General features: G+C 43.4%; 1 protein-coding gene across 1 annotated transcript in view; it reads left to right on the top strand.

Moving 5' to 3' along the window:
- The window catches only part of cdh2 (cadherin 2, type 1, N-cadherin (neuronal)), a 75,390-nt gene extending 52,699 nt beyond the window's left edge, over positions 1-22,691 (top strand). Inside the window, exons 10-16 of the mRNA XM_029707779.1 lie at positions 46-299; positions 471-613; positions 2,573-2,806; positions 4,503-4,736; positions 7,015-7,154; positions 8,736-8,897; positions 22,424-22,691. Coding sequence (XP_029563639.1) covers positions 46-299; positions 471-613; positions 2,573-2,806; positions 4,503-4,736; positions 7,015-7,154; positions 8,736-8,897; positions 22,424-22,630 — 1,374 coding nt within the window. The 3' untranslated portion in view covers positions 22,631-22,691. The remainder of the gene's footprint in view (positions 1-45; positions 300-470; positions 614-2,572; positions 2,807-4,502; positions 4,737-7,014; positions 7,155-8,735; positions 8,898-22,423) is intronic.
- The last annotated feature ends 1,558 nt before the right edge of the window (positions 22,692-24,249 follow it).

Raw genomic sequence — 24,249 nt, 5'->3', positions numbered from 1 at the left:
CTAACTGGTGTGTATTTGCATGTTTACGTGTCTCTCCATCTCCAGCCCATAGACTATGAGGTGAGTCGTTCCTTTGTGTTGACGGTGCTGGCTGAGAATGAGGTTGCCCTGGCCCGTGGTATCCACCTGCCCCGTCAGTCCACCGCTACCGTGTCTGTACGCATTGCAGATGTCAACGAGAGCCCAGAGTTCTCCCCCAACCCTAAAGCCATCAAACTAGAGGAGGGGCTACCAGCCGGCTCGCTACTCACCACCTTCACAGCACAGGACCCTGACAGATACATGCAGCAGAACATACGGTACGGAGAGGAGAGAGAGAGAGGGGGCAGTATTGCTGGGTTGCTCATGTTAACTGATAATATGTTTTATGATGTTTTATATGTGTTGAATGTGTACGTTTCAAATGCATTAGAGTGTCATGTTACTTCCTGTTGTAATTGTGTTCTCTTGTCCTTTTGGTTGATTTCCAGATATTCAAAGCTGTTTGACCCTGCTAATTGGTTGGAGATAGACCCTGTAAATGGGCGGATCTCCACAATCGCTGTGCTGGACAGAGAGTCTCCCTATGTGAAGAATAACCTCTACAACATCACCTTCATGGCCTCTGACAATGGTAAGTTGTGTGTGTGTGTGTGTGTGTGTGTGTGTGTGTGTGTGTGTGTGTGTGTGTGTGTGTGTGTGTGTGTGTGTGTACGCCTATACTGTTTTTAGAGTTTCCTGTGTTTATAGTTGTGTTTAATGTGGGAGGATGGGGGATGGGGCTAAATCTTACTATTCACATTAATTCAATGAAATTACAATCCATTCAGTCTGCATCACTTTCTTGGTACGATAATGCAAATATTTTGTTGCCAAAATCCCCCCAAAATTCTAAGACAATCTCATATGACAATGGCAGGACTACTTCAGAAAATTATATGTATACGGATGAGCATACAAACTAGTGCTCTAATACACATTCTCTAAAAACACTCTCTCCCGGTCACACACACACACACACACACACACACACACACACACACACACACCACAGAGCCCCTGCTGTGTCTTAGCTTAATTCTGACTGAGCTCTTCATTGTGCTTTTGCCAAATACACACGCACACCCTCCTGCTCACACACATGTACGCACGCACGCACGTGCACACACACACACACACACACGCACGCACGCACGCACGCACACACACACACACACACACACACACACACACACAGGCAGATGTGTGCCTCAGACAGCCTCCCTAACATACTGATCTCTCTCTTCCTCATTCCCTTCCTCACTCTCCTAGTGTGTTGAATCACATGTTTCTCTCATTGCATCTCTTATTTAGAAGAGGTCAGATGTAGCTGTTGATGGGGTGTTGTTTTGAGAAGTCTGGGTGTGGTGTAATATTATGTATGACAGCATGATTCCTGTTTGTTTTGAATGCTGTAATGTGCCTATGAGATTCTTATTACGCTGTGTATCTGGCAGTGGTTGGAACCAACATTTTCCAATCGTTTCGTTCAGAACAGACCCACTATTTTTGTTTGTTTTCCGTTCCACTGTTCAGACCAGCAAAATAAAGTTCTCAACCGGTTCGAACCAAAAAAACATACTGTTTATATTGTTCCTTTCTGTTCCTTTTTAACCTGTGAAACCAAATGTTTTTGACATTTAGCTCATTAAATGACTTCACCAATCAGTGCGGATAGAGCAGACAAGCTAGTTGTTTACATGCGTAATGGACAGACAAGTGTAGCCCATGTGGAGAGAGAGCTAGAGCGGGTTGAGGAGGAGACTTGAAACGCTGGACATCTTGTTATGCATTATACGAATTAGTTCCACAGAATTAAACCTAGGAGGAGCCGCTTCTATGGAGGAACTTTGAATGTCCTTTGACATAGCTTGAGATAGCTAACAAGCTTGTGTGTGCAGAGCGGTACCAGAATTAAAAACACGTCTTACCTTTTTGTAGTTAATAAATCCAACGTGAAACATGATTACTAGGCCTGTTGTATCCTTAACTAGCATTTAAAAAGTGAATCCATTGTTCTATAGCTAATAAAATATTGGGCTCACTATCTCCTGAATCAAGCATTAATGCAACGTTAGTACAGTCAGTAGCCTATGCTTCGGAGGGGGGAGGGGGAGGTAGCCTTAACACACACAGGCAAAGATTTTTCGCTTGCAGGCAGACACTGGAATACGTTTTTGAGTGACAGAGTGAGGGCTTTGCCTAGGCGCTTAGTTGGTTTTGTTGTTGTACTAGATGGCTGGAACGTAAAATAACATTATTAGCCAGTTCCCATGCATTTAAAATAACGGTTCTGTACCGGAACAGTGTTAATCACTTTCGTTCCGAGGGTTGGTTCCGGTTTTCAGTTCTGTTCTCTGAACCCGTTCCAACCCCTGGTATCTCCTCTCAACATATAAATTGTTCAGTACAGTATCTATGTTGCACCAAACAGGTTGCCTTTTTGTCATTTGTTGTAATATTCCTTCCTATCTAAGGGGCCTTTTTCTCCTCTTTGCTTATCTCACTGGTCTCTCCTTCTCTCTCTCCTCCATCCCTCCATCCTCTCTCTCAGGCATCCCCCCTGCCAGTGGTACGGGTACGTTACAGATGTACCTTTTAGACATAAATGACAATGCTCCTCATGTCTTCCCTCCGGAAGTGGAGATGTGTGAGAAGCCTGAGCCCAACGCCATCAACATCACCGCCAGCGACCCCGATCTGACCCCTAACGCCGGCCCCTTTGCCTTCGAATTGGCCAACCGGCCGGCAGACGCACGACGAAACTGGACCCTCACACGCCTCAATGGTTAGTGTGTGTCTGTGTTTTATCTTTCCTGTCTTTCTTCCACTCCCTGTCACTACATTTCTCTATTTCCCTCAATGAAATTCAAAAATGGTTTATTGCCATGACAAAATAACTTGTTCAAAATTGTTCCCCATCTCGCTCTCTCTTTCTTGCTCTCACCTTCCCTATATTACTCTCTCTCAATTCAATTCAATATATGTAATATGTAAAGTCGTAATTGACATGGAAAGTAAAACACTTACATTGCCAAAGTAAACACTTAAGCTGAGTGTACAAAACATTAGGAACATTAGGAGCTCTTTCCATGACAAAGACTGACCAGGTGAATCCAGATGAAAGCTATGATGCCTTATTGATGTCACTTCTTAAATCCACTTCAATTAATGTAGATGAAGGGGAGGAGAGAGGTTAAAGAAGTATTTCTAAGCCTTGAGACAATTGAGACATGGTTTGTGAATGTATGCCATTCAGAGGGTGAATGGGCAAGACAAAATATTTAATGCCTTTGAACAGGGTATGGTAGTAGGTGCCAGGCGCACCGGTTTGAGCATGTCAAGAACTGGAACGATGCTGGGTTTTGGTGGTCCACCACCCTTTGGTGGTCCACCACCCAAAGGACATCCAGCCAACTTGACACAACTGTAGGAAGCATTGGAGTCAACATGGGCCAGCATCCCTGTCGAATAATTTTGACTTCTTGTAGAGTCCATGCCCTTATGAATTGAGGCTGTTCTGAGGGCAAAAGGGGGTACAACTCAATATTAGGAAGGTGTTGCTAATGTTTTGTAGACTTAGTGTATAACAACGATGGTCACATAAGACAGAAATATACTAGACTGTTAGTGATAAAGCATTAATGATGTATTGTTAATAATGATAATAATATTAACAGCAATTACAACAAATAATAATAATGAGAATAATAAAAAATAAAACCTGTTGCCTTCTAGTGGTAACCTGACTTCTAGACTTCTAGTGGTAACCTGACTTCTAGACTTCTAGTGGTAACCTGACTTCTAGACTTCTAGTGGTAACCTGACTTCTAGACTTCTAGTGGTAACCTGACTTCTAGACTTCTAGTGGTAACCTGACTTCTAGACTTCTAGTGGTAACCTGACTTCTAGACTTCTAGTGGTAACCTGACTTCTAGACTTCTAGTGGTAACCTGACTTCTAGACTTCTAGTGGTAACCTGACTTCTAGACTTTTAGTGGTAACCTGACTTCTAGACTTTTAGTGGTAACCTGACTTCTAGACTTCTAGTGGTAACCTGACTTCTAGACTTCTAGTGGTAACCTGACTTCTAGACTTCTAGTGGTAACCTGACTTCTAGACTTTTAGTGGTAACCTGACTTCTAGACTTCTAGTGGTAACCTGACTTCTAGACTTCTAGTGGTAACCTGACTTCTAGACTTTTAGTGGTAACCTGACTTCTAGACTTCTAGTGGTAACCTGACTTCTAGTGGTAACCTGACTTCTAGACTTCTAGTGGTAACCTGACTTCTAGTGGTAACCTGACTTCTAGACTTCTAGTGGTAACCTGACTTCTAGTGGTAACCTGACTTCTAGACTTCTAGTGGTAACCTGACTTCTAGTGGTAACCTGACTTCTCTCTCTGTCTGTCTTTTTCTCTCTCCCTCATTCCCTGTCTATCCCGTCTCTTTTTCTCTCGCGCTCTCGCTCTCTCTCAATCCCAGGTGAATATGCTCAGATCAGGCTGCGGATAGGTTTTCTGGAGAGTGGTATCTACGAGGTTCCAATCATCATCACAGACTCAGGCAACCTGCCCATGTCCAATACATCCTACCTGAGGGTCAAGGTGTGTCAGTGTGATCACCATGGAGATTGTGTGGACATGGAACGCATCATCGCAGCAGGCCTGGGCACTGGAGCCATCATCGCCATCCTCATCTGTATCATCATAATGCTAGGTCAGTCAGGTTGTATGCAGGCACACACACACATCATATCCCCACCCTCTTCTGCCTCATTCTCCTAGCAGGGTCTTCTTATAGCTACAGAACATAATCTATGTACAGTATCAGTCAAAAGTTTGGACACACCTACTCATTCCAGGGTTTTTCTTTATTTTAACTATTTTCTACATTGTAGAATAATAGTGAAGACATCAAAACTATGAAATAACACATATGGAATCATGTAGTAACCAAAAGTGTTAAACAAATCAAAATATATTTTAGATTCTTCAAAGTAGCCACACTTTGCCTTGAAGACAGCTTTGCACACTCTTGGCATTCTCTCAACCAGCTTCATGAGGTAGTCACCTGGAATACTTTTCCAACAGTCTTGAAAGAGTTCCCACATATGCTGAGCACTTTTCAGCTGCTTTTCCTTCACTCTGCGGTACAACTCATCCCAAACCATTTCAATTGGGTTGAGGTCAGGTGATTGTGGAGGCCAGGTCATCTGATGCAGCACTCCATCACTCTCCTTCTTGGTCAAATAGCCTGGAGGTGTGTTTTGGGTCATTGTCCTGTTGAAAAACAAATGATAGTCCCACTAAGCGCAAACCAGATGGGATGGCGTATTGCAGCAGAATGCTGTGGTAGCCATGCCGGTTAAGTGTGCCTTGTATTCTAAATAAATCACAGAGAGTGTCACCAGCAAATCACCATAACACCTCCTCCTCCATGCTTCACGGTGGGAACCACACATGTGGAGATCATCCGTTCACCTACTATGTGTCTCACAAAGATACGGAGGTTGGAACCAAAAATCTCAAATTTGGACTCATCAGACCAAAGGACAGATTTCCACCGGTCGAATGTCCATTGCTCGTGTTTCTTGGCCCAAGCAAGTCTCTTCTTGTTATTGGTGTCCTTTAGTAGGGGTTTCTTTGCAGAAATTCAAGGCCTGATTCACACAGTCTCCTCTGTTCAGTTGATGTTGAGATGTGTCTGTTAATTGAACTCTGAAGCATTTATTTGGGCTGCAATTTCTGAGGCTGGTAACTCTAATGAACTTATCCTCTGCAGCAGAGTTAACTCTGGGTCTTCCTTTCCAGTGGTGGTCCTCATGAGAGCCAGTTTCATTATAGCTCTTGATGGTTTTTGCGACTGCACTTGAAGAAACTTCCAAAGTTCTTGAAATTTTCTGGATTGACTGACCTTCATGTCTTAAAGTGATGATAGGCTGTCGTTTCTCTTTGCTTATTTGAGCTGTTCTTGCCATAATATGGACTTGGTCTTTTACCAAATAGAGCTATCTTCTGTATACCACACCTACCTTGTCACAACACAACTGATTGGCTCAAACGCATTAAGAAGGAAAGAAATTCGACAAATGAACTTCTAACAAGGCACACCTGTTAACTGAAATGCATTCCAGGTGACTACCTCATGAAGTTGGTTGAGAGAATGCCAAGAGTGTGCCAAGCTGTCATCAAGGCAAAGGGTTGCTACTTTGAAGAATCTCAAATATGAAATATATTTTAATTCGTTTAACACTTTTTTGGTTTCTACATGATTCCATATGTGTTATTTCATCGTTTTGATGTCTTCACTGTTGTTTACAATGTAGAAAATAGTAAAAATAAAGAAAAACCCTGGAATTAGTTGGTGTGTCCAAACTTTTGACTGGTACTGTAAACGTTTGGCATCCCCGCTACTCCTCCCAGACAGCAGCTACAGTAGATTACAGTAGCTACATTAAAAGCTATCCTTAAATCTGCCTTCCCCAAACTTAAGCACCCCCCTTTAGGAGATAAGTACCCCTCCCCCACTGCATAGAACCCTCCTCACGACAGCCTCTTGACAGCCCTCCACCAATCTCCCCCAGCCTCGCCCACCTACCACCCCCTCCTTTCAGTCAATCTCTGAAAATCCGCCCAGATTATGTGGATCAAACCAGGCAATCACTGATCAAGCTCCCGTCAAGCTTTAAAACTCCTCTCCTGATTCTCTTTACAAGGCATAGAAATATGGTTGAATTAAAACTAAAGCTGCATATCGTCTGTTTATAGGTATTCATTCTTACCTTCTTTCTATTTTCTTCTACCTTGCCCCTGCCTCCTCCCCCCTCCTTCTTCTTCCCCCCATCATTTTTTTCTCTCTCTCTCTCTGTTAAGCAACTGTAGTGTAAATGTGGCCTTTGATACAATGTGCACTAGTGCTGATATCACATTTAAACTGATCAAATTAAATGGTGGTGAAGTTCTAATTATCTCTCTCTCTCTCTCTCTCTCTCTAGTGATGGTGTTGTTCTTTGTGATGTGGATGAAAAGGAGAGATAAGGAACGTCAGGCCAAGCAGCTGCTGATCGACCCGGAGGACGATGTCAGAGACAACATACTGAAGTACGACGAAGAGGGAGGAGGAGAGGAGGACCAGGTAGAGTAAGCACACAAACACAGATGGACGCACACACTGATGGACGGACACACACACACATACACAGGAGTACCAGGTACACACACACATGTATGAACACACGCACGCATACTAATCACGCTGCTAGCATTAGCATACACACAGATACACACACAGACACACTGAGGGACTGTAACATTGGCGGTTGTAGGACCTAACCAACCAGTCATTGGATATTAATTGAGCTCTGAGAGGGGGTGATAAACATTTATCGCCATGGTGATGGCATGGGAGGTAGGGGTTAGGGCGAGAGGCCATCTTTCACTGCGATGGATGGTACTCCCCTCCCTCCCGCTGTTGCATCGGGGAATTGGCAGTGCTGGAAAATGAACTGTTGGAGAGTGGATTGGCTAGTTCCCCCTGATCACCCCCCCCCCCCCCCTGCTGTGGGATGGATTAGTAATGTCTGTCTGGAACTCCTAGTAGGGAGGGGTTATGGGGCATGGCTAGGCCGGGGACAGCTACAGGAGCAGTCACGCGGTCTGGCTCTCTGGTGCTACACTGAGGCCAATTGCGGATGTTGCATCCCTATGGGTTCTGATCAAAAGTAGTGCACTATAAACGTATTAGGATGTCATGGCCTCTCTGACACAAAGACAGCCAGGCATACAGTTACAGTACAGCCTCTCAAATGAACAACACGCACCCTCACTGCACATGTTACGTTTTGAAGTGGTTACAGTTTCATCAGATTTTTGTGAACCTAGTCTACCATCCCTGTATCAAAGATTGAGCATGGCAAGCAGTGACAAAGCCCAGCTATTTTTCTCCAGTTACAATGGCTCCTTGGCTGGCTGTAGAGGTGGCTGTAGAGATGGCTGTGGCCGCATCCCAAATGGCACCCTATTCCATATACAATGTACTACTTTTGACCAGAGCCTATGAGCACTGATCAAAGGTAGTGCAGAATAAAGAGAATAGGATGCCATTGGGGACTCAGCCTGGTCCTCTTCTCCTCTGTCTGGAAAATAACAATATAACCAAGGCCAGAGACAAACCCATCTGTATTTATCCCGCCATTTCCTCTCCTCCTCTCCTGTTCTCTCTGTCCTTCATGTTATTGTGGCATTCACAGCTCTCCCCTGAAATAGTTTCAGTGGTTAGCTATTGCAGTGAACAATGTCCAAGGTGGTTACATGACCAAGTTTTATTGTCCCTGAAAGGGTCATTTAGTCCATCTCCCCAGGAGATTGATGTTTCATCATGTGTTTCTGGATGATTCATCAATGAATCAGACACTCCATTCAAAAGTAGAAAGGATCAGAGGACATATCTCTTAACCTTCTATCTCTCTTTCTCTCTCTCTCTCTCTGTCTCACTCACTCTGGTTCCAACCACCGCTTCTTTGTGAGACACATGGTAGAGGAACGGATGATCTCCACATGTCTAGTACCCACCGTGAATTACTCTTCCTCTCTATCCCTCTCTCCCTCCACACCCCTCTATCCCCCTCCCTCTCTCCCTCCCTCAACCCTCTCTCTCTTTTCCCCACCTCAACCCTCTCTCGCTTTTCCCCACATCTCTCTATCCCCCACTCTCCAGGACTATGACCTGAGCCAGCTGCAGCAGCCCGATGCGTTGGAGCCAGAGATGGTAAAGGTGGGAATCAGGCGTATGGACGAGAGACCCCTCCACCAGGACCACCTGTACCCACTCCGCTCTGCTGCACCCCACCCAGGAGATATAGGCGACTTCATCCATGAGGTAGTTACGGAGTGTGTGTGTTTTTTCTGTTGGGGGAGTGGGTGTTGTGTGAGTGTGTGCGTGACTGTGTGTGTAACTCACTGTGACAGAAAGAGAGGGAGCATCCCTGTCTCTATGTTTAATTCTTAATGAGCTTTTCTAACAGTGCAGATTAGCGTGGTACAGACATGGGCAGGCCCGGCTGGCTAATTTAAGGTTTAGTTTAGCTACTCTTCCTGGGGTGCACATGAAACACACATACATGACAAAGTACAGAACAGCTATACACAAGAACATGAGCTATTACATTACTTTCAAAATAAAAAAAATAGTTATATATTGGAAAGACACAAAGAGACAAATAAAAAATACTATTTAGACACTATCATATTGTATATACATATTCTTATTCTTATATACAGTACAGTTAAATTAGATATTTAGAAAGATGAGAGGTGCTGTGATACAATATGTTTTTTTAATCTGTTTTTTTCAAAGCTAAACTTGCTTTCTGCCTGAGTAACCTCTTGTGGCAGAGCATCCCATAATGACATGGCTCTAAATGCGATACATTAAATCTGTTTTTAGTCTGGGTACAGTGAAGAACTCATAGTGGCATGTCTGCTGGGGTATGTCTGAAGTGTAATATTCAGACCCATTTACCTTTCCCACATTCTGTTACGTTACAGCCTTATTCTAAAATTGATTAAATTTGTGTTTTTTTCCTCATCAATCAACACACAATACCCCATATTTACGAAGAAAAAACATTTTTGCAAAACAAACCGAAATATAACATTTACATAACTATTCAGACCCTTTAATCAGTACTTTGTTGAAGTACCTTTGGCAGCGATTACAGACTCAAGTCTCCTTGGGTGTGATGCTACAAGCTTGGCACACCTGTATTTGAGGACTTTCTACCATTCTTCTCTGCAGATCCTCTCAAGTTTTGTCAGGTAGGATGGGGAGCGTTGCTGCACAGCTATTTTCAGGTCTCTCCAGAGATGTTTGATCTGGTTCAAGTCCGGGCTCTGGCTGGGCCACTCAAGGACATTCAGAGACTTTTCCCGAAGCCACTCCTGAATTATCTTGGCTGTGGGCTTAAGTCTGAGGTCCGGAGCGCACTGGAGCAGATTTTCATCAAGGATTTTTCTGTACTTTGCTCTGTTCATCTTTCCCTCGATCCTGACTAGTCTCCCAGAGATAGGAACACAAGCATTTAGCTACACCCGCAATAACATCTGCTAAATATGTGTATGCGACCAATAAAATTAGATGTGACTACTTCTAGTTTTTTTAAGAAACATTTATGTGTTGAAAATGCCCAACCACTTGAATAATCTATTTGCATACAGTGATTTCGGAAAGTATTCAGGCCTAGCAGTTAGAGCGTTGGGCCATTAACCGAAAGGTTGCTGGATCGAATCCCTGAGCTGACAAGGTAAAAATCTGTCGTTCTGCCCCTGAGCAAGGCAGTTGACCCACTGTTCCCCGGGCGCCGAAGATGTGGATATCGATTAAGGCAGCCCCCTGCACCTCTCTTATTCAGAGGGGCTGGGTTAAATGCGGAAGACACATTTCAGTTGAATGCATTCAGTTGTACAACTGACTAGGTATCCATCCCCCTTTCCCTTTCCAACAGTGCAGTAATATCTAACAGTTCACAATCTAAAAAAGGAAAAGGATGGGATTAAGACATTTTAAAACATTAGGACAAGCAATTTCGGATTCTGGAGTATGTATATATTTTCTTTATTTTTACTAATTTTCTACATTGTCGAATAATAGTGAAGACATCAAAACTATGAAATAACACATATGGAATCATGTAGTAACCAAAAAAGTGTTAACCTTTCTAGGGTAGGGGGCAGTATTTTCACGGCCGGATGAAAAGCGTACCCAAATTAAACGGCCTACTACTCGGGCCCAGGATCTAGAATATGCATATTATTAGTAGATTTGGATAGAAAACACTCTGGAGTTTCTAAAACTGTTTGAATGATGTCTGTGAGTATAACAGAACTCATATGGCAGACAAAAACCTGAGAAAAATCTAACCAGGAAGTGAGAATTCTGGTGCTTGTAGTCCTTTCAAGTCATTGCCTATCGAACACACAGTGACTTAGGGTTCATTTTCCACTTCCTAAGGCTTCCACTAGATGTCAACAGTCTTTAGAAAGTTGTTTGAGGCGTCTATGATGAACAGAGAGCGAACAGAGGAAGTTGGAAGTTGTTGACTCAGGAAGGTACTGGCGTTCATTGGCGCGCGTTCACGTGAGAGTTAGCTGTGTTCCAAAACGTTTTTCAAGACACTGGAAAAGTCCGGTTGGAATATTATTGCAGTTCTAAGTGATAAAGGCCCTAAAGATTGATGCTATACAACATTTGACATGTTTGAACAAAAGTAAATATAACTTTTTTACTTTTCGTCGTGACATTTTCCGCGCGTTTCCTACACTTGGAGTAGCTAACTGAACATTTTGATGAAGATCATCAAAGGTAAGTGAATATTTCTAATGCTATTTATGACTGTGGCTCAGTTGGTAGAGCATGGTGTTTGCAACGCCAGGGTTGTGGGTTCGATTCCCACGGGGGGCCAGTACGAGAAAAAAAAAATGTATGAAATGAATTGAAATGTATGCATTCACTACTGTAAGTCGCTCTGGATAAGAGCGTCTGCTAAATGACTAAAATGTAAAATGTAAAAAATTTTAGATGACTCCAAAATGGCGGGTATCTGTATTGCCTTGTGTATTTTTCTGAGCGCGGTACTCAGATTATTGCAGTGTGCTTTCCTCCTGAAGCTTTTTTGAAATCTGTCACAGCGTTTGCATAAAGGAGACGTTTATCTATAATTCTTCTTGAATAACAGTTTAATATTTTATCAACGTTTATGGTGAGTATTTTTGTAAATTGTTGTGCTGATTCACCGGCAGTATTGGAGGCAAAATATTTTCAGAACATCATGCGCCATTGTGAAATGGGGTTTATGGATATAAATATGAACTTTATCGAACAAAAATTAATGTATTGTGTAACATGATGTCCTAGGAGTGTCATCTGATGAAGATCATCAAAGGTTAGTGCATAATTTTTGCTGGTTCTGTTTTTTGTGACGCCTGTCCTTGCTAGGAAAATGGCTGTGTGCTTTTTCTTGTGTTGGAACTGTCCTAACATAATCTAACTTTATGCTTTCGCCATAAAGCCTTTTTGAAATCAGACAATGTGGTTACGTTAAGGAGACGTGTACCTTTAAAATGGTGTAAAATAGTCCTTTGTTTGAGAACTTTGAATTATGACATTTTGTGGTTTTGAATTTGGCGCTCTGATTTTTCACTGGCTGTTGAATAGTGTGAACCGTGGTTGTCGTTTGGCATTATTGCACTATTGCCTCCCCAAGAGAGGTTAAACAAATCCAAATATATTTTATATTTGAGATTCTTCAAAGTAGCCGCCCTTTGCCTTGATGACAGCTTTGGCATTCTCTGAACCAGCTTCATGAGGTAGTCACCTGGAATGCATTTCAATTAACATGTGTGCCTTGTTAAAAGTACATTTCTGTAATTTCTTTCATTCTTATTGTGTTTGAGCCAATCAGTTGTGTTGGGACATGGTACGGGTAGTAAACAGAAGATAGCCCTATTGTAATGGTCGTCGTATATAGTGGACCAAGGCGCAGCGGGTTGAGTGCTCATTTTAACTTTTATTAGAACACTTAATAACAAAACAAGTAAACGAACGAACGAACAGTAATGCAGGCTACACACACAGCAGTGCAAAAACAACTTCCCACCTAACCTGTCCATCCCCGCTGAATACCTCGGGCTGAAGCACGTCGCTGTAGACCTCGGGCTGAAGCACTTCGCTGTAGACCTCGGGCAGAAGGGCGACTCTGGGAGCTCCGGACTGTAGGGCGACTCTGGCTGCGTATAATGCCTCATAACGTCTTCGCTCCGCCTTGGCTGCCTCTATTTCCTCCGGTGGGCGACGGTATTCACCAGCCTGGTGCCATGGTCCAGCCCCGTCCAGAATTTCCTCCCATGTCCATGATTCCCCATAGTCCATATAATTCCTCTGCTGCTCCTTACCCCGCTGCTTGGTCCGTTTGTGGTGGGAAGTTCTGTAACGGTCGTCGTATATAGTGGACCAAGGCGCAGCGGGTTGAGTGCTCATTTTTACTTTTATTTGAAACAGTTAAACAAAAAAACAAGAAAACGAACGAACGAACAGTAATGCAGGCTCAACACAGCAGTGCAAAAACAACTTCCCACAAATGACAGGTGAAAACAGGGCTACCTAAGTATGACTCCCAATCAGCAACAACGATGTACAGCTGTTCCTGATTGAGAGCCATACTAGGCCAACACAAAGAAATACACAACATAGACAGATCCTAAACATAGAACATAACCAAAAACCCCGGAATACTCTAGACAAACACCCTCTACATAAACATATATCCCTACAAACCCGAACCACATAAAACAAACACCCCCCTGCCACGTCCTGACCAAACTACAATAACAATTAACCCCTTTACTGGTCAGGACGTGACACCTATTTTGTAAAATACCAATTCCATATTATGGAAAGAAAAGCTCAAATAAGCAAAGAGAAACGACAGTCCATCATTACTTACGACATGAAGGTTAGTCAATCCGGGAAATTTCAAGAACTTTGAAACTTTCTTCAAGTGCAGTCACAAAAACCATAAAGCGCTATGGTGAAACTGGCTCTCATGAGGACCGCCACTGGAAATGAAGACCCAGAGTTACCTCTGCTGCAGAGGATACGTTCATTAGAGTTACCAGCACCTCAGAAATTGCATCCCAAATAAATGTTTCACAGAGTTCAATTAACAGACACATCTCAACATCAACTGTTAAGAGGAGACTCAGGCTTTCATAAATCAGGCCTTCATGGTCGAATTGCTGCAAAGACACCACTACTAAAGGACACCAATAATAAGAAGACACTTGCTTGGGCCAAGAAACACGAGCAATGGACATTCGACTGGTGGAAATCTGTCCTTTGTAAGTCGCTCTGGATAAGAGCGTCTGCTAAATGAAGTAAATGTAAATGAGTCCAAATTTGAGCTTTTTGGTTCCAACCTCCGTATCTTTGTGAGACACATAGTACTTGAACGGATGATCTCCACATGTGTGGCTCACACGGTGAAGCATGGAGGAGGAGGTGTTATGGTGCTTTGCTGGTGACACTCTCCGTGATTTATTTAGAATTTAATGCACACTTAACCAGCATGGCTACATTTTAAAGCGATTTGCCATCCCATCTGGTTTGTGCTTGGTGGGACTATCATTTGTTTTTCAACAGGACAATGACCCAACACACCTCCAGGCTGTGTAAGGGCTATTTGACCAAGAAAGCGAGTGATAGAGTTCTGCATCAGATGACCGCAGAGTGAAGAAAAAGCAGCCAAAGGTGGTCAGCATATGTGGGAACTCAAGACTGTTGGAAAAGCATTCTAGGTGAAGCTGGTTGAGAGAATGCCAAGAGTGTGCAAAGCTGTCAAGGCAAAAGGGTGGTTACTTTGAAGAATCTAAAATATATTTGGATTTGTTTACCACTTTTTAGGTTAGTTTTGATATTGAAAATAGTAAAAATAAAGAAAAATCTTTGAATGAGTATGTGTGTCCAAACGTTTTACAATGTAGAAAATAGTCAAAATAAAGAAAAACCCTGGAATGAGTAGGTGTGTTTAAACTTTTGACTGGTACTGTATGGGACAATCACGTTAAACCACACTGTTCACTGTTTAGAGACCTGTGGCTCCTCAAAAGAGAAAAAAACTTAACTACTCACAGAGTAACTTAACTACTCACAAACTGGACTGTTTGTCCTCAACCATATTCCCAATCACCTTGCCGTGGTTAAATACTGGCAGTCACGCTTTTAGTTTTGCATGAGTGATGCCATTTATCCACGGTTTTTGGTTTGGATAGGGAATGATGGGAACAACATCTATACACTTTCTGATGAACACAGTGTATCATCAATGTTTTTAATGATCAAAACAATCTTGAAGCATGGATTCCGATTGGTCAGACCAGCGTTTGAACAGTCCTTACGACGGGTACTTCCTGTTTGAGTTTCTGCCCATAGGAAGGGAGAAGTAGAATGGAGGCGTGATCTTATTTGCCGAAGGCAGGGCGAGGGAGGGCCTTGTTGCCATCCCAATGGACGAGAGTTTTTGATGCGCGAGTAGCGCAATCAATGTGTTGGTAAATCTTTGGCAGCGTTTTCCTTATATTTGCTTTAGTAAAATCCCCAGCTACAATAAATGTGGCCTCAGGGTATGCGTTTTCTAGTTTGCACAAAGTTCAGTGTAGTTCCTTGAGAACTTTCGTGGTATCAGCTTGAGGGGGAATATACATGGTTGTGACGAAGTTTGGCATTTGATTGTAAGGTATTCAAAGTCGGGTGAACAATAGGACTTGAATTCCTGTACGTTACCACAATCACACCATGAGTAGTTAATCATGAAACCTCCACCTTTGTTTTTCCAGGAGAGTTCTTTATTCTTGTCTGCACGATGTACTGAGAACCCAGCTGGCTGAATGGACGGGAACATCAAATCAAATCAAATCAAATTTATTTATATAGCCCTTCGTACATCAGCTGAAATCTCAAAGTGCTGTACAGAAACCCAGCCTAAAACCCCAAACAGCAAGCAATGCATGTGAAAGAAGCACGGTGGCTGGGAAAAACTCCCTAGGAAAAACTCCTGAGAAAGGCCAAAAACCTAGGAAGAAACCTAGAGAGGAACCAGGCTATGAGGGGTGGCCAGTCCTCTTCTGGCTGTGCCGGGTGGATATTATAACAGAACATGGTCAAGATGTTAAAATGTTCGTAAATGACCAGCATGGTCAAATAATAATAATCATAGTAATTGTCGAGGGTGCAACAAGCACGCCGGTGAACAGGTCAGGGTTCTGTAGCCGCAGGCAGAACAGTTGAAACTGGAGCAGCAGCATGGCCAGGTGGACTGGGGACAGCAAGGAGTCATCATGCCAGGTAGTCCTAGGGCTCAGGTCCTCCGAGAGAAAGAGAGAAAGAAAGAAAGAAAGAAAGAAAGAAAGAAAGAAAGAAAGAAAGAAAGAAAGAAAGAAAGAAAGAGAGAATTAGAGAGAGCATATTTACATTCACACAGGACACTGGATAAGACAAGAGAATACTCCAGATGTAACAGACTGACCCTAGCCCCCCGACACATAAACTACTGCAGCATAAATACTGGAGGCTGAGACAGGAGGGATCAGAAGACACTGTGGCCCCATCCGATGATACCCCCGGACAGGGCCAAACAGGCAGGATATAACCCCACCCACTTTGCCAAAGCACAGCCCCCACACCACTAGAGGGATATCTACAACCACCAACTTACCGTCCGAAGACAAGGCCGAGTATAGCCCACAAAGATGTCCGCCACGGCACAACCCAAGGGGGGGGCGCCAACCCAGACAGGAAGACCACGTCAGTGGCTCAACCTACTCAAGTGACGCACCCCTCCCATGGACGGCATGGAAGAACACCAGTAAGTCAGTGACTCAGCCCCTGTAAAAGGGTTAGAGGCAGAGAATCCCAGTGGGAAGAGGGGAACCGACAAGGCAGAGACAGCAAGGGCGGTTCGTTGCTCCAGCCTTTCCGTTCACCTTCACATTCCTGGGCCAGACTATACTTAATCATAGGACCTACTGAAGAGATAAGTCTTCAGTAAAGACTTAAAGGTTGAGACTGAGTCTGCGTCTCTCACATGGGTAGGCAGACCATTCCATAAAAATGGAGCTCTATAGGAGAAAGCCCTACCTCCAGCCGTTTGCTTAGAAATTCTAGGGACAATTAGGAGGCCTGCGTCTTGTGACCGTAGCGTACGTGTAGGTATGTACGGCAGGACCAAATCGGAAAGATAGGTAGGAGCAAGCCCATGTAATGCTTTGTAGGTTAGCAGTAAAACCTTGAAATCAGCCCTTGCCTTAACAGGAAGCCAGTGTAGGGAAGCTAGCACTGGAGTAATATGATCAAATTTTTTGGTTCTAGTCAGGATTCTAGCAGCCGTATTTAGCACTAACTGAAGTTTGTTTAGTGCTTTATCCGGGTAGCCGGAAAGTAGAGCATTGCAGTAGTCGAGCCTAGAAGTAACAAAAGCATGGATTAATTTTTCTGCGTCATTTTTGGACAGAAAGTTTCTGATTTTTGCAATGTTACGTAGATGGAAAAAAGCTGTCCTTGAAGCAGTCTTGATATGTTCTTCAAAAGAGAGATCAGGGTCCAGAGTAACGCCGAGGTACTTCACAGTTTTATTTGAGACGACTGTACAACCATCCAGATTAATTGTCAGATTCAACAGAAGATCTCTTTGTTTCTTGGGACCTAGGACAAGCGTCTCTGTTTTGTCCGAGTTTAAAAGTAGAAAATTTGCAGCCATCCACTTCCTTATGTCTGAAACACAGGCTTCTAGCGAGGGCAATTTTGGGGCTTCACCATGTTTCATTGAAATGTACAGCTGTGTGTCGTCCGCATAGCAGTGAAATTTAACATTATGTTTTCGAATGACATCCCCAAGAGGTAAAATATATAGTGAAAACAATAGTGGTCCTAGAACGGAACCTTGAGGAACACCGAAATTTACAATTGATTTGTCAGAGGACGAACCATTCACAGAGACAAACTGATATCTTTCCGACAGATAAGATCTAAACCAGGCCAGAACTTGTCCATGTAGACCAATTTGGGTTTCCAATCTCTCCAAAAGAATGTGGTGATCGATGGTATCAAAAGCGGCACTAAGATCTAGGAGCACGAGGACAGATGCAGAGCCTCGGTCTGACGTCATTAAAAGGTCATTTACCACCTTCACAAGTGCAGTCTCAGTGCTATGATGGGGTCTAAAACCAGACTGAAGCGTTTCGTATACATTGTTTGTCTTCAGGAAGGCAGTGAGTTGCTGCGCAACAACTTTTTCTAAAATTTTTGAGAGGAATGGAAGATTCGATATAGGCCGATAGTTTTTTATAATTTCTGGGTCAAGATTCGGCTTTTTCAAGAGAGGCTTTATTACTGCCACTTTTAGTGAGCTTGGTACACATCCGGTGGATAGAGAGCCGTTTATTATGTTCAACATAGGAGGGCCAAGCACAGGAAGCAGCTCTTTCAGTAGTTTAGTTGGAATAGGGTCCAGTATGCAGCTTGAGGGTTTGGAGGCCATGATTATTTTCATCATTGTGTCAAGAGATATAGTACTAAAACACTTTAGTATCTCCCTTGAGCCAAGGTCCTGGCAGAGTTGTGCAGACTCTGGACAATGAAGCCCTGGAGGAATACCCAGATTTAAAGAAGAGTCCGTAATTTGCTTTCTAATGATCATGATCTTTTCCTCAAAAAAGTTCATAAATGTATTACTGCTGAAGTGAAAGCCATCCTCCATTTGCGAATGCTGCTTTTTAGTTAGCTTTGCGACAGTGTCAAAAAGAAATTTCGGATTGTTCTTATTTTCCTCAATTAAGTTGGAAAAATAGGATGATCGTGCAGCAGTGAGGGCTCTTCGATACTGCACGGTACTGTCTTTCCAAGCTAGTCGGAAAACTTCCAGTTTAGTGTGGCGGGAACAGTATATCTGGAGAGAGGCATGAATCCTTGAAACAGAGTATGTTACAATCCCTGATTCTCTCTGGAAGGAGGAGATGTTCGCCCTAAGCTTGTCTACTTTATTGTCCAGGGACCAAACATTAGCGAGTTATACAGTGCATTCGGAGAGTATTCAGACCCCTTGACTTTTCCACATTGTATTACGTTATAGCCTTATTCTAAAATTGATTAAATTATATTCAGAACCTTTGATATGAGACTCGAAATTGATCTCAGGAGCATCCTGTTTCGTTTGACCATTCTTGAGATGTTTCTACAACTTGATTGTAGTCCACTTGTGGTAAATATAATTGATTGGACATGATTTGGAAAGCACACACCTGTCTACATAAGATCCCTCAGTTGAAAGCGCATGTCAGAGCAAAAACCAAGCCATGAGGTCGAAGGAATTGTCCGTAGAGCTCCGAGACAGGATTGTGTTAAGGCACAGATGTGGGAAAGGGTACCAAAACATTTCTGCGGTATTGAAGATCCCCAAAAACACAGTGGCCTCCATCATTCATAAATGGAAGAAGTTTGGAACCACCAAAACTCTTCCAAGAGCTGGCCGCCCGGGCCAAACTGAGCAATCAGGGGAGAAGGGCCTTGGTCAGGGAGGTGACCAAGAACCCAATGGTCACTGTGACAGAGCTCCAGAGTTATTCTGGAGATGGGAGAACCTTCCAGAAGGACAACCATCTCTGCACCACTCCACCAATCAGGCCTTTATGATAGAGTGGCCAGACGGAAGCCACTCCTTGCCAAAAGGCCCCGAAAGAAATTTCAGACCATGAGAAACAAGATTCCCTGGTCTAATTAAACCAAGATTTAACTCTTTGGCTGGAATGCCAAGAGTCACATCTGGAGGAAACCAGCCACTGCTCATCACCTGGCCAATACCATCCTTACAGTGAAGCGTGGTGGTGGCACTATCATGCTGTGGGGATGTTTTTCAGAGGCAGGGACTGGGAGACTAGTCAGGATTGAGGGAAAGATGAATGGAGCAAAGTACAGAGAGATCCTTGATGAAAACCTGCTCCAGAGCTCTCAGTACCTCAGACTGGGGCAAAGGTTCACCTTCCAACAGGACAACGACCCTAAGCACACAGCCAAGACACAACAGGAGTGGCTTTGGGAAAAGTCTCTGAATGTCCTTGAGGGGCCATGCCAGAGCCCGGACTTGAACCCGGTCCAACATCTCTGGAGAGACCTGAAAATAGCTGTGCAGCATCGCTCCCCATCCAACCTGACAGAGCAAGAGTGGATCTGCAGAGAACAATGGGAGAAACTCCCCAAATACAGGTGTGTCATGCTTGCAGTGTCATACCCAAGAAGACTGTATTCGCTGCCAAAGGTGCTTCAACAAAGTACTGAGTAAAGGGTCTGAATACTTACAGTTGAAGTCGGAAGTTTACATACACTTAGGTTGGAGTCATTAAAACTCATTTTTCAACCACTCCACAAATTTCTTGTTAACAAACTATAATTTTGGCAAGTCGGTTAGGACATCTACTTTGTGCATGACACAAGTACTTTTTCCAACAATTGTTTACAGACAGATTATAATTCACTTATAATTCACTGTATCACAATTCCAGCTGGGTCAGACGTTTACATACACTAAGTTGACTGTGCCTTTAAACAGCTTGGAAAATTCCAGAAAATGATGTCATGGCTTTAGAAGCTTCTGATAGGCTAATTGACATAATTTGAGTCAATTGGAGGTGTACCTGTGGATGTATTTCAAGGCCTAAACTCAGTGCCTCTTTGCTTGACATCATGGGAAAATCCAAAGAAATCAGCCAAGACCTTAGAAAACAAATTGTAGACCTTCACAAGTCTGGTTCATCCTTGGGAGCAATTTCCAAACGCATGAAGGTACCACGTTCATCTGTACAAACAATAGTACGCAAGTATAAACACCATGGGACAACGCAGCCGTCATACCGCTCAGGAAGGAGACGCGTTCTGTCGCCAAGAGATTAACGTACTTTGGTGCAAAAAGTGGAAATCAATCCCAGAACAACAGCAAAGGACCTTGTGAAGATGCTGGAGGAACAGGTATAAAGTATCTATATCCACAGTAAAACGAGTCCTATATCGACATATCCTGAAAGGCCGCTCAGCAAGGAAGAAGCCACTGCTCCAAAACCGCCATAATTAAGCCAGACTACAGTTTGCAACTGCACATGGGGACAAAGATCGTACTTTTGGAGAAATGTCCTCTGTCTGATGAAACAAAAATAGAACTGTTTGGCCATAATGACCATCATTATGTTTGGAGGAAAAAGGGGGAGGCTTGCAAGCTGAAGAACACCATCCCAACCGTGAAGCACGGGGGTGGCAGCATCATGTTGTGGGGGTGCTTTGCTGCAGGAGGGACTGGTGCACTTTACAAAATAGATGGCGTCATGAGGGAGGAAAAATATGTGGATATATTGAAGTAACATCTCAAGACATCAGTCAGGAAGTTAAAGCTTGGTTGCAAATGGGTCTTCCAAATGGACAATGACTCCAAGCATACTTCCAAAGTTGTGGCAAAATGGTTTAAGGACAACAAAGTCAAGGTATTGGAGTGGCCATCACAAAGCCCTGACCTCAATCTCATAGAAAATGTGTGGGCAGAACTGAAAAAGTGTGTGCGAGCCAGGAGGCCTACAACCCTGACCCAGTTGCACCAGCTCTGTCAGGAGGAATTGGCCACAATTCACCCAACTTATTGTGGGAAGCTTGTGGAAGGCTACCCGAAAAGTTTGACTCAAGTTAAACAATTTAAAGGCAATGCTATCAAATACTAATTGAGTGTATGTAAACTTCTGACCTACTGGAATGTGATGAAAGAAATAAAAGCTGAAATAAATAATTCTCTCTACTATTATTTTGACATTTCACATTCTTAAAATAAAGTGGTGATCCTAACTGGCCTAGGACAGGGAATTGTTCCTAAGATTAAATGTCAGGAATTGTCAAAAACTGAGTTTAAATGTATTTGGCTAAGGTGTATGTAAACTTCCTACTTCAACTGTATATGAGTTTATATCTATATATAGACGAGGTTCATGCTTGTCAAGCGGTTTATACATGTCTTTCAATTGATGACGTTGTTCTTCCTACGCTGAGTGTGTGTATGTCACTAGGTTAGGCAGGCAGGATAGAGATTTCTGCCAAACACAGCTCTGAATAATGAGGCGAGCTGTCATACATGGCGAGCTGATCTAGACAGCTTAATCTAGCAGAAATGACATGCCGATGCTTCTTCCCCTGCCTCACTCCTCAAGTCAATCAAATTAAGGAGACAGTTGGGGGTATGGCATGCAGAAATCCCCAAAACATGTCTAGAGCTTCAGCTTATCAGATTTGTTTTATTAGTTTTAGCACTGAGACAAGACGTCAGTCAATAATAACACTTTAAGACAACGTTATAATAAATTCTGTCAGTTGTGGTGCAGTAGGGTGCGTGTGTGTGTGTGTGTGTGTGTGTGTGTGCGTGTGTGTAATCTGCTGAATCTCCTCAGAGAGACTACCCAGCATCTGTCCAGCCTGACCTAAATACTCTTCTCTCCTTCCTCTCTTCTCTCCTCCTCCCTCCATAATCCCTCCTTCTTCTCCTCTTCCCTTGCTCTCCTACTACCTATATCTCATTCATTCTATATCTCTCACTCCCTCTGTTTCTCTCTCTTCTACCTCTTTTTTCCTGCTTTTCTCTCTCTTTCTGTCTCTTCTTTGTTCTCTCCCTTTACCTCTCTCAACCGTTTTCTCTTTTCCCTGTTTGTCTCCCCTTCTGTCTTGCTATCTCTCCTTTACTCTCTCTCTATTTACCTATCTCTCCTCCCTCTTCTCATGTTGTCTTTCTCTCTATCTCAACCCTCATCTATCCTCACCCCTCTCCCCCTCCCCAGGGTCTGAAGGCAGCTGATAACGACCCGACGGCGCCCCCCTACGACAGCCTGCTGGTTTTTGACTATGAGGGCAGCGGCTCCACCGCCGGCTCCCTCAGCTCCCTTCACTCGTCTTCCTCCGGCGGAGACCAGGACTACGACTACCTCAGTGACTGGGGCCCGCGCTTCCGCAAGCTGGCAGACCTCTACGGAGGAGGGGACGACTAGGACTAGCCCCTCGCTGAGGCCGGAGAGGGGTCTGGGAAGGGGCGATTGGTGGGTGGGATGGGGGAGAACGGGGAGGGGGGCTTTTTTAAGTCATGGGACGTTGAAGGAGTGCTGGTTGTGAAGAGACTCTTTGGCGGACTGGAACAGAGGATCAGAAACTAAATGGAGTACAATGTGGCAACTGCTAGGCTAGCCTGCTAGCATGGAGGATAATTGAGGTTAGTGTGGGGTGTTAGACCACATGCTAAGGGTCGCTAACAGTTCGAGTACGTTTATGTGGTGACTGCTAGCTTAGCCTGTTAGCATACAGGCTAAATGAGGCTAGCGGAGTGTTCGCCCACATGCTTAGGGACACTTAACGCTCAGAGGACAACATTGGAAGGAAACCGACCGTTGGTACTTTGACTGGTGGTTAACAGTGAATGAGAGAGCCTGGGCTCTCGCTCAGCGGTTAGCGATGCTAAAGACGCTCAGTTACACTTGAATCTCACAGTACAGAAGCACTGGGGTAAAACGTGCCTTTTTGTACATTCGTTTGATTCTGTTTAAGTTTTCTGTTCATCATGGCTTTCAAGGTCCTGACTCTTGCTGGGATTTCAGGCTGTAAGAGAGCAGATGTTTAAAATGAGGAACGCACGCTTCACTACGTGTGTGTAGTGTGTGAAAGTTTGTGTGTTTGGGTTACACCTCACTGAGTGTGTATGCTATCATCATTGCCATGGAAACACACAGGATGAACACTCCCCATTGTTGGATCGAGAGCATTGAGTGAAGACGTGTACAGTAAACGATAAAAGACTAGATAGTTTCCGTGTTTTTCTTTGTTTTGCTTTAAGCTTTTTTTCACATTCTAACTTATGCAGCTGGTTGCAAACTAAAACGAGTCACCAGTCCTATATATTGTAGCAAAGATATTGTTTTGATACTCTGAGGTTTGGTCGGTGGAGTCAACCAAAACCAGAGTTGGGATAAATTCCATTTCATTTTCAGTCAATTCAGGAAGTAAATTGAAATTCCAAATCCAACTTTCCACAATGTTTCTCTTTGAGAAAAATGTGGAATTGGAATTTCAGTTTACATCCTGAATTGACTAACTTAAAAAGGAATTGACCTCAACTCTGACTAAACCAAGACGACGATGATGATGAATATGTTGATTCTGTCCATTCATCTGCCTTATTGTTCTTCTGGTTCTCATCTCTGATTGGCTACTCACTGTAAACACAAATATGTACAGATTGTATCTTATTTTCTGTTGTTATTTTTTGAGCGTGGTCTCTGAAACAGGCTACTATCCAGAACCCTGTATATGTATAATTTGGATTACAGATTAAACGTTTTTTGCATGTTTTTATCTTTTCATTATACAAGAAGGATTCAAAATCTTTAAAAAAACATGCACACGCATGCACACACATACAAATACAGACACACACACACAATGTTTGTTTTATTGTCCTTTACTGTCCAAACAATTGATTCCCATTCAAATGTCTATTTCCCCCTAACTCCTAAACCTAACCCTTAACCCCAAACCCCTAAACCTAACCTTAACTCCTAAACTTAACCTCTAAACCTAAAATAGCCTTTTTCCTTGTGGGGACCGGCGAAATGTCCCC

Source organism: Salmo trutta, chromosome 22 (assembly GCF_901001165.1).
Source record: "Salmo trutta chromosome 22, fSalTru1.1, whole genome shotgun sequence".
Classification (NCBI taxonomy): domain Eukaryota; kingdom Metazoa; phylum Chordata; class Actinopteri; order Salmoniformes; family Salmonidae; genus Salmo; species Salmo trutta.
This window is presented reverse-complemented; position numbering and strand designations above follow the sequence as displayed.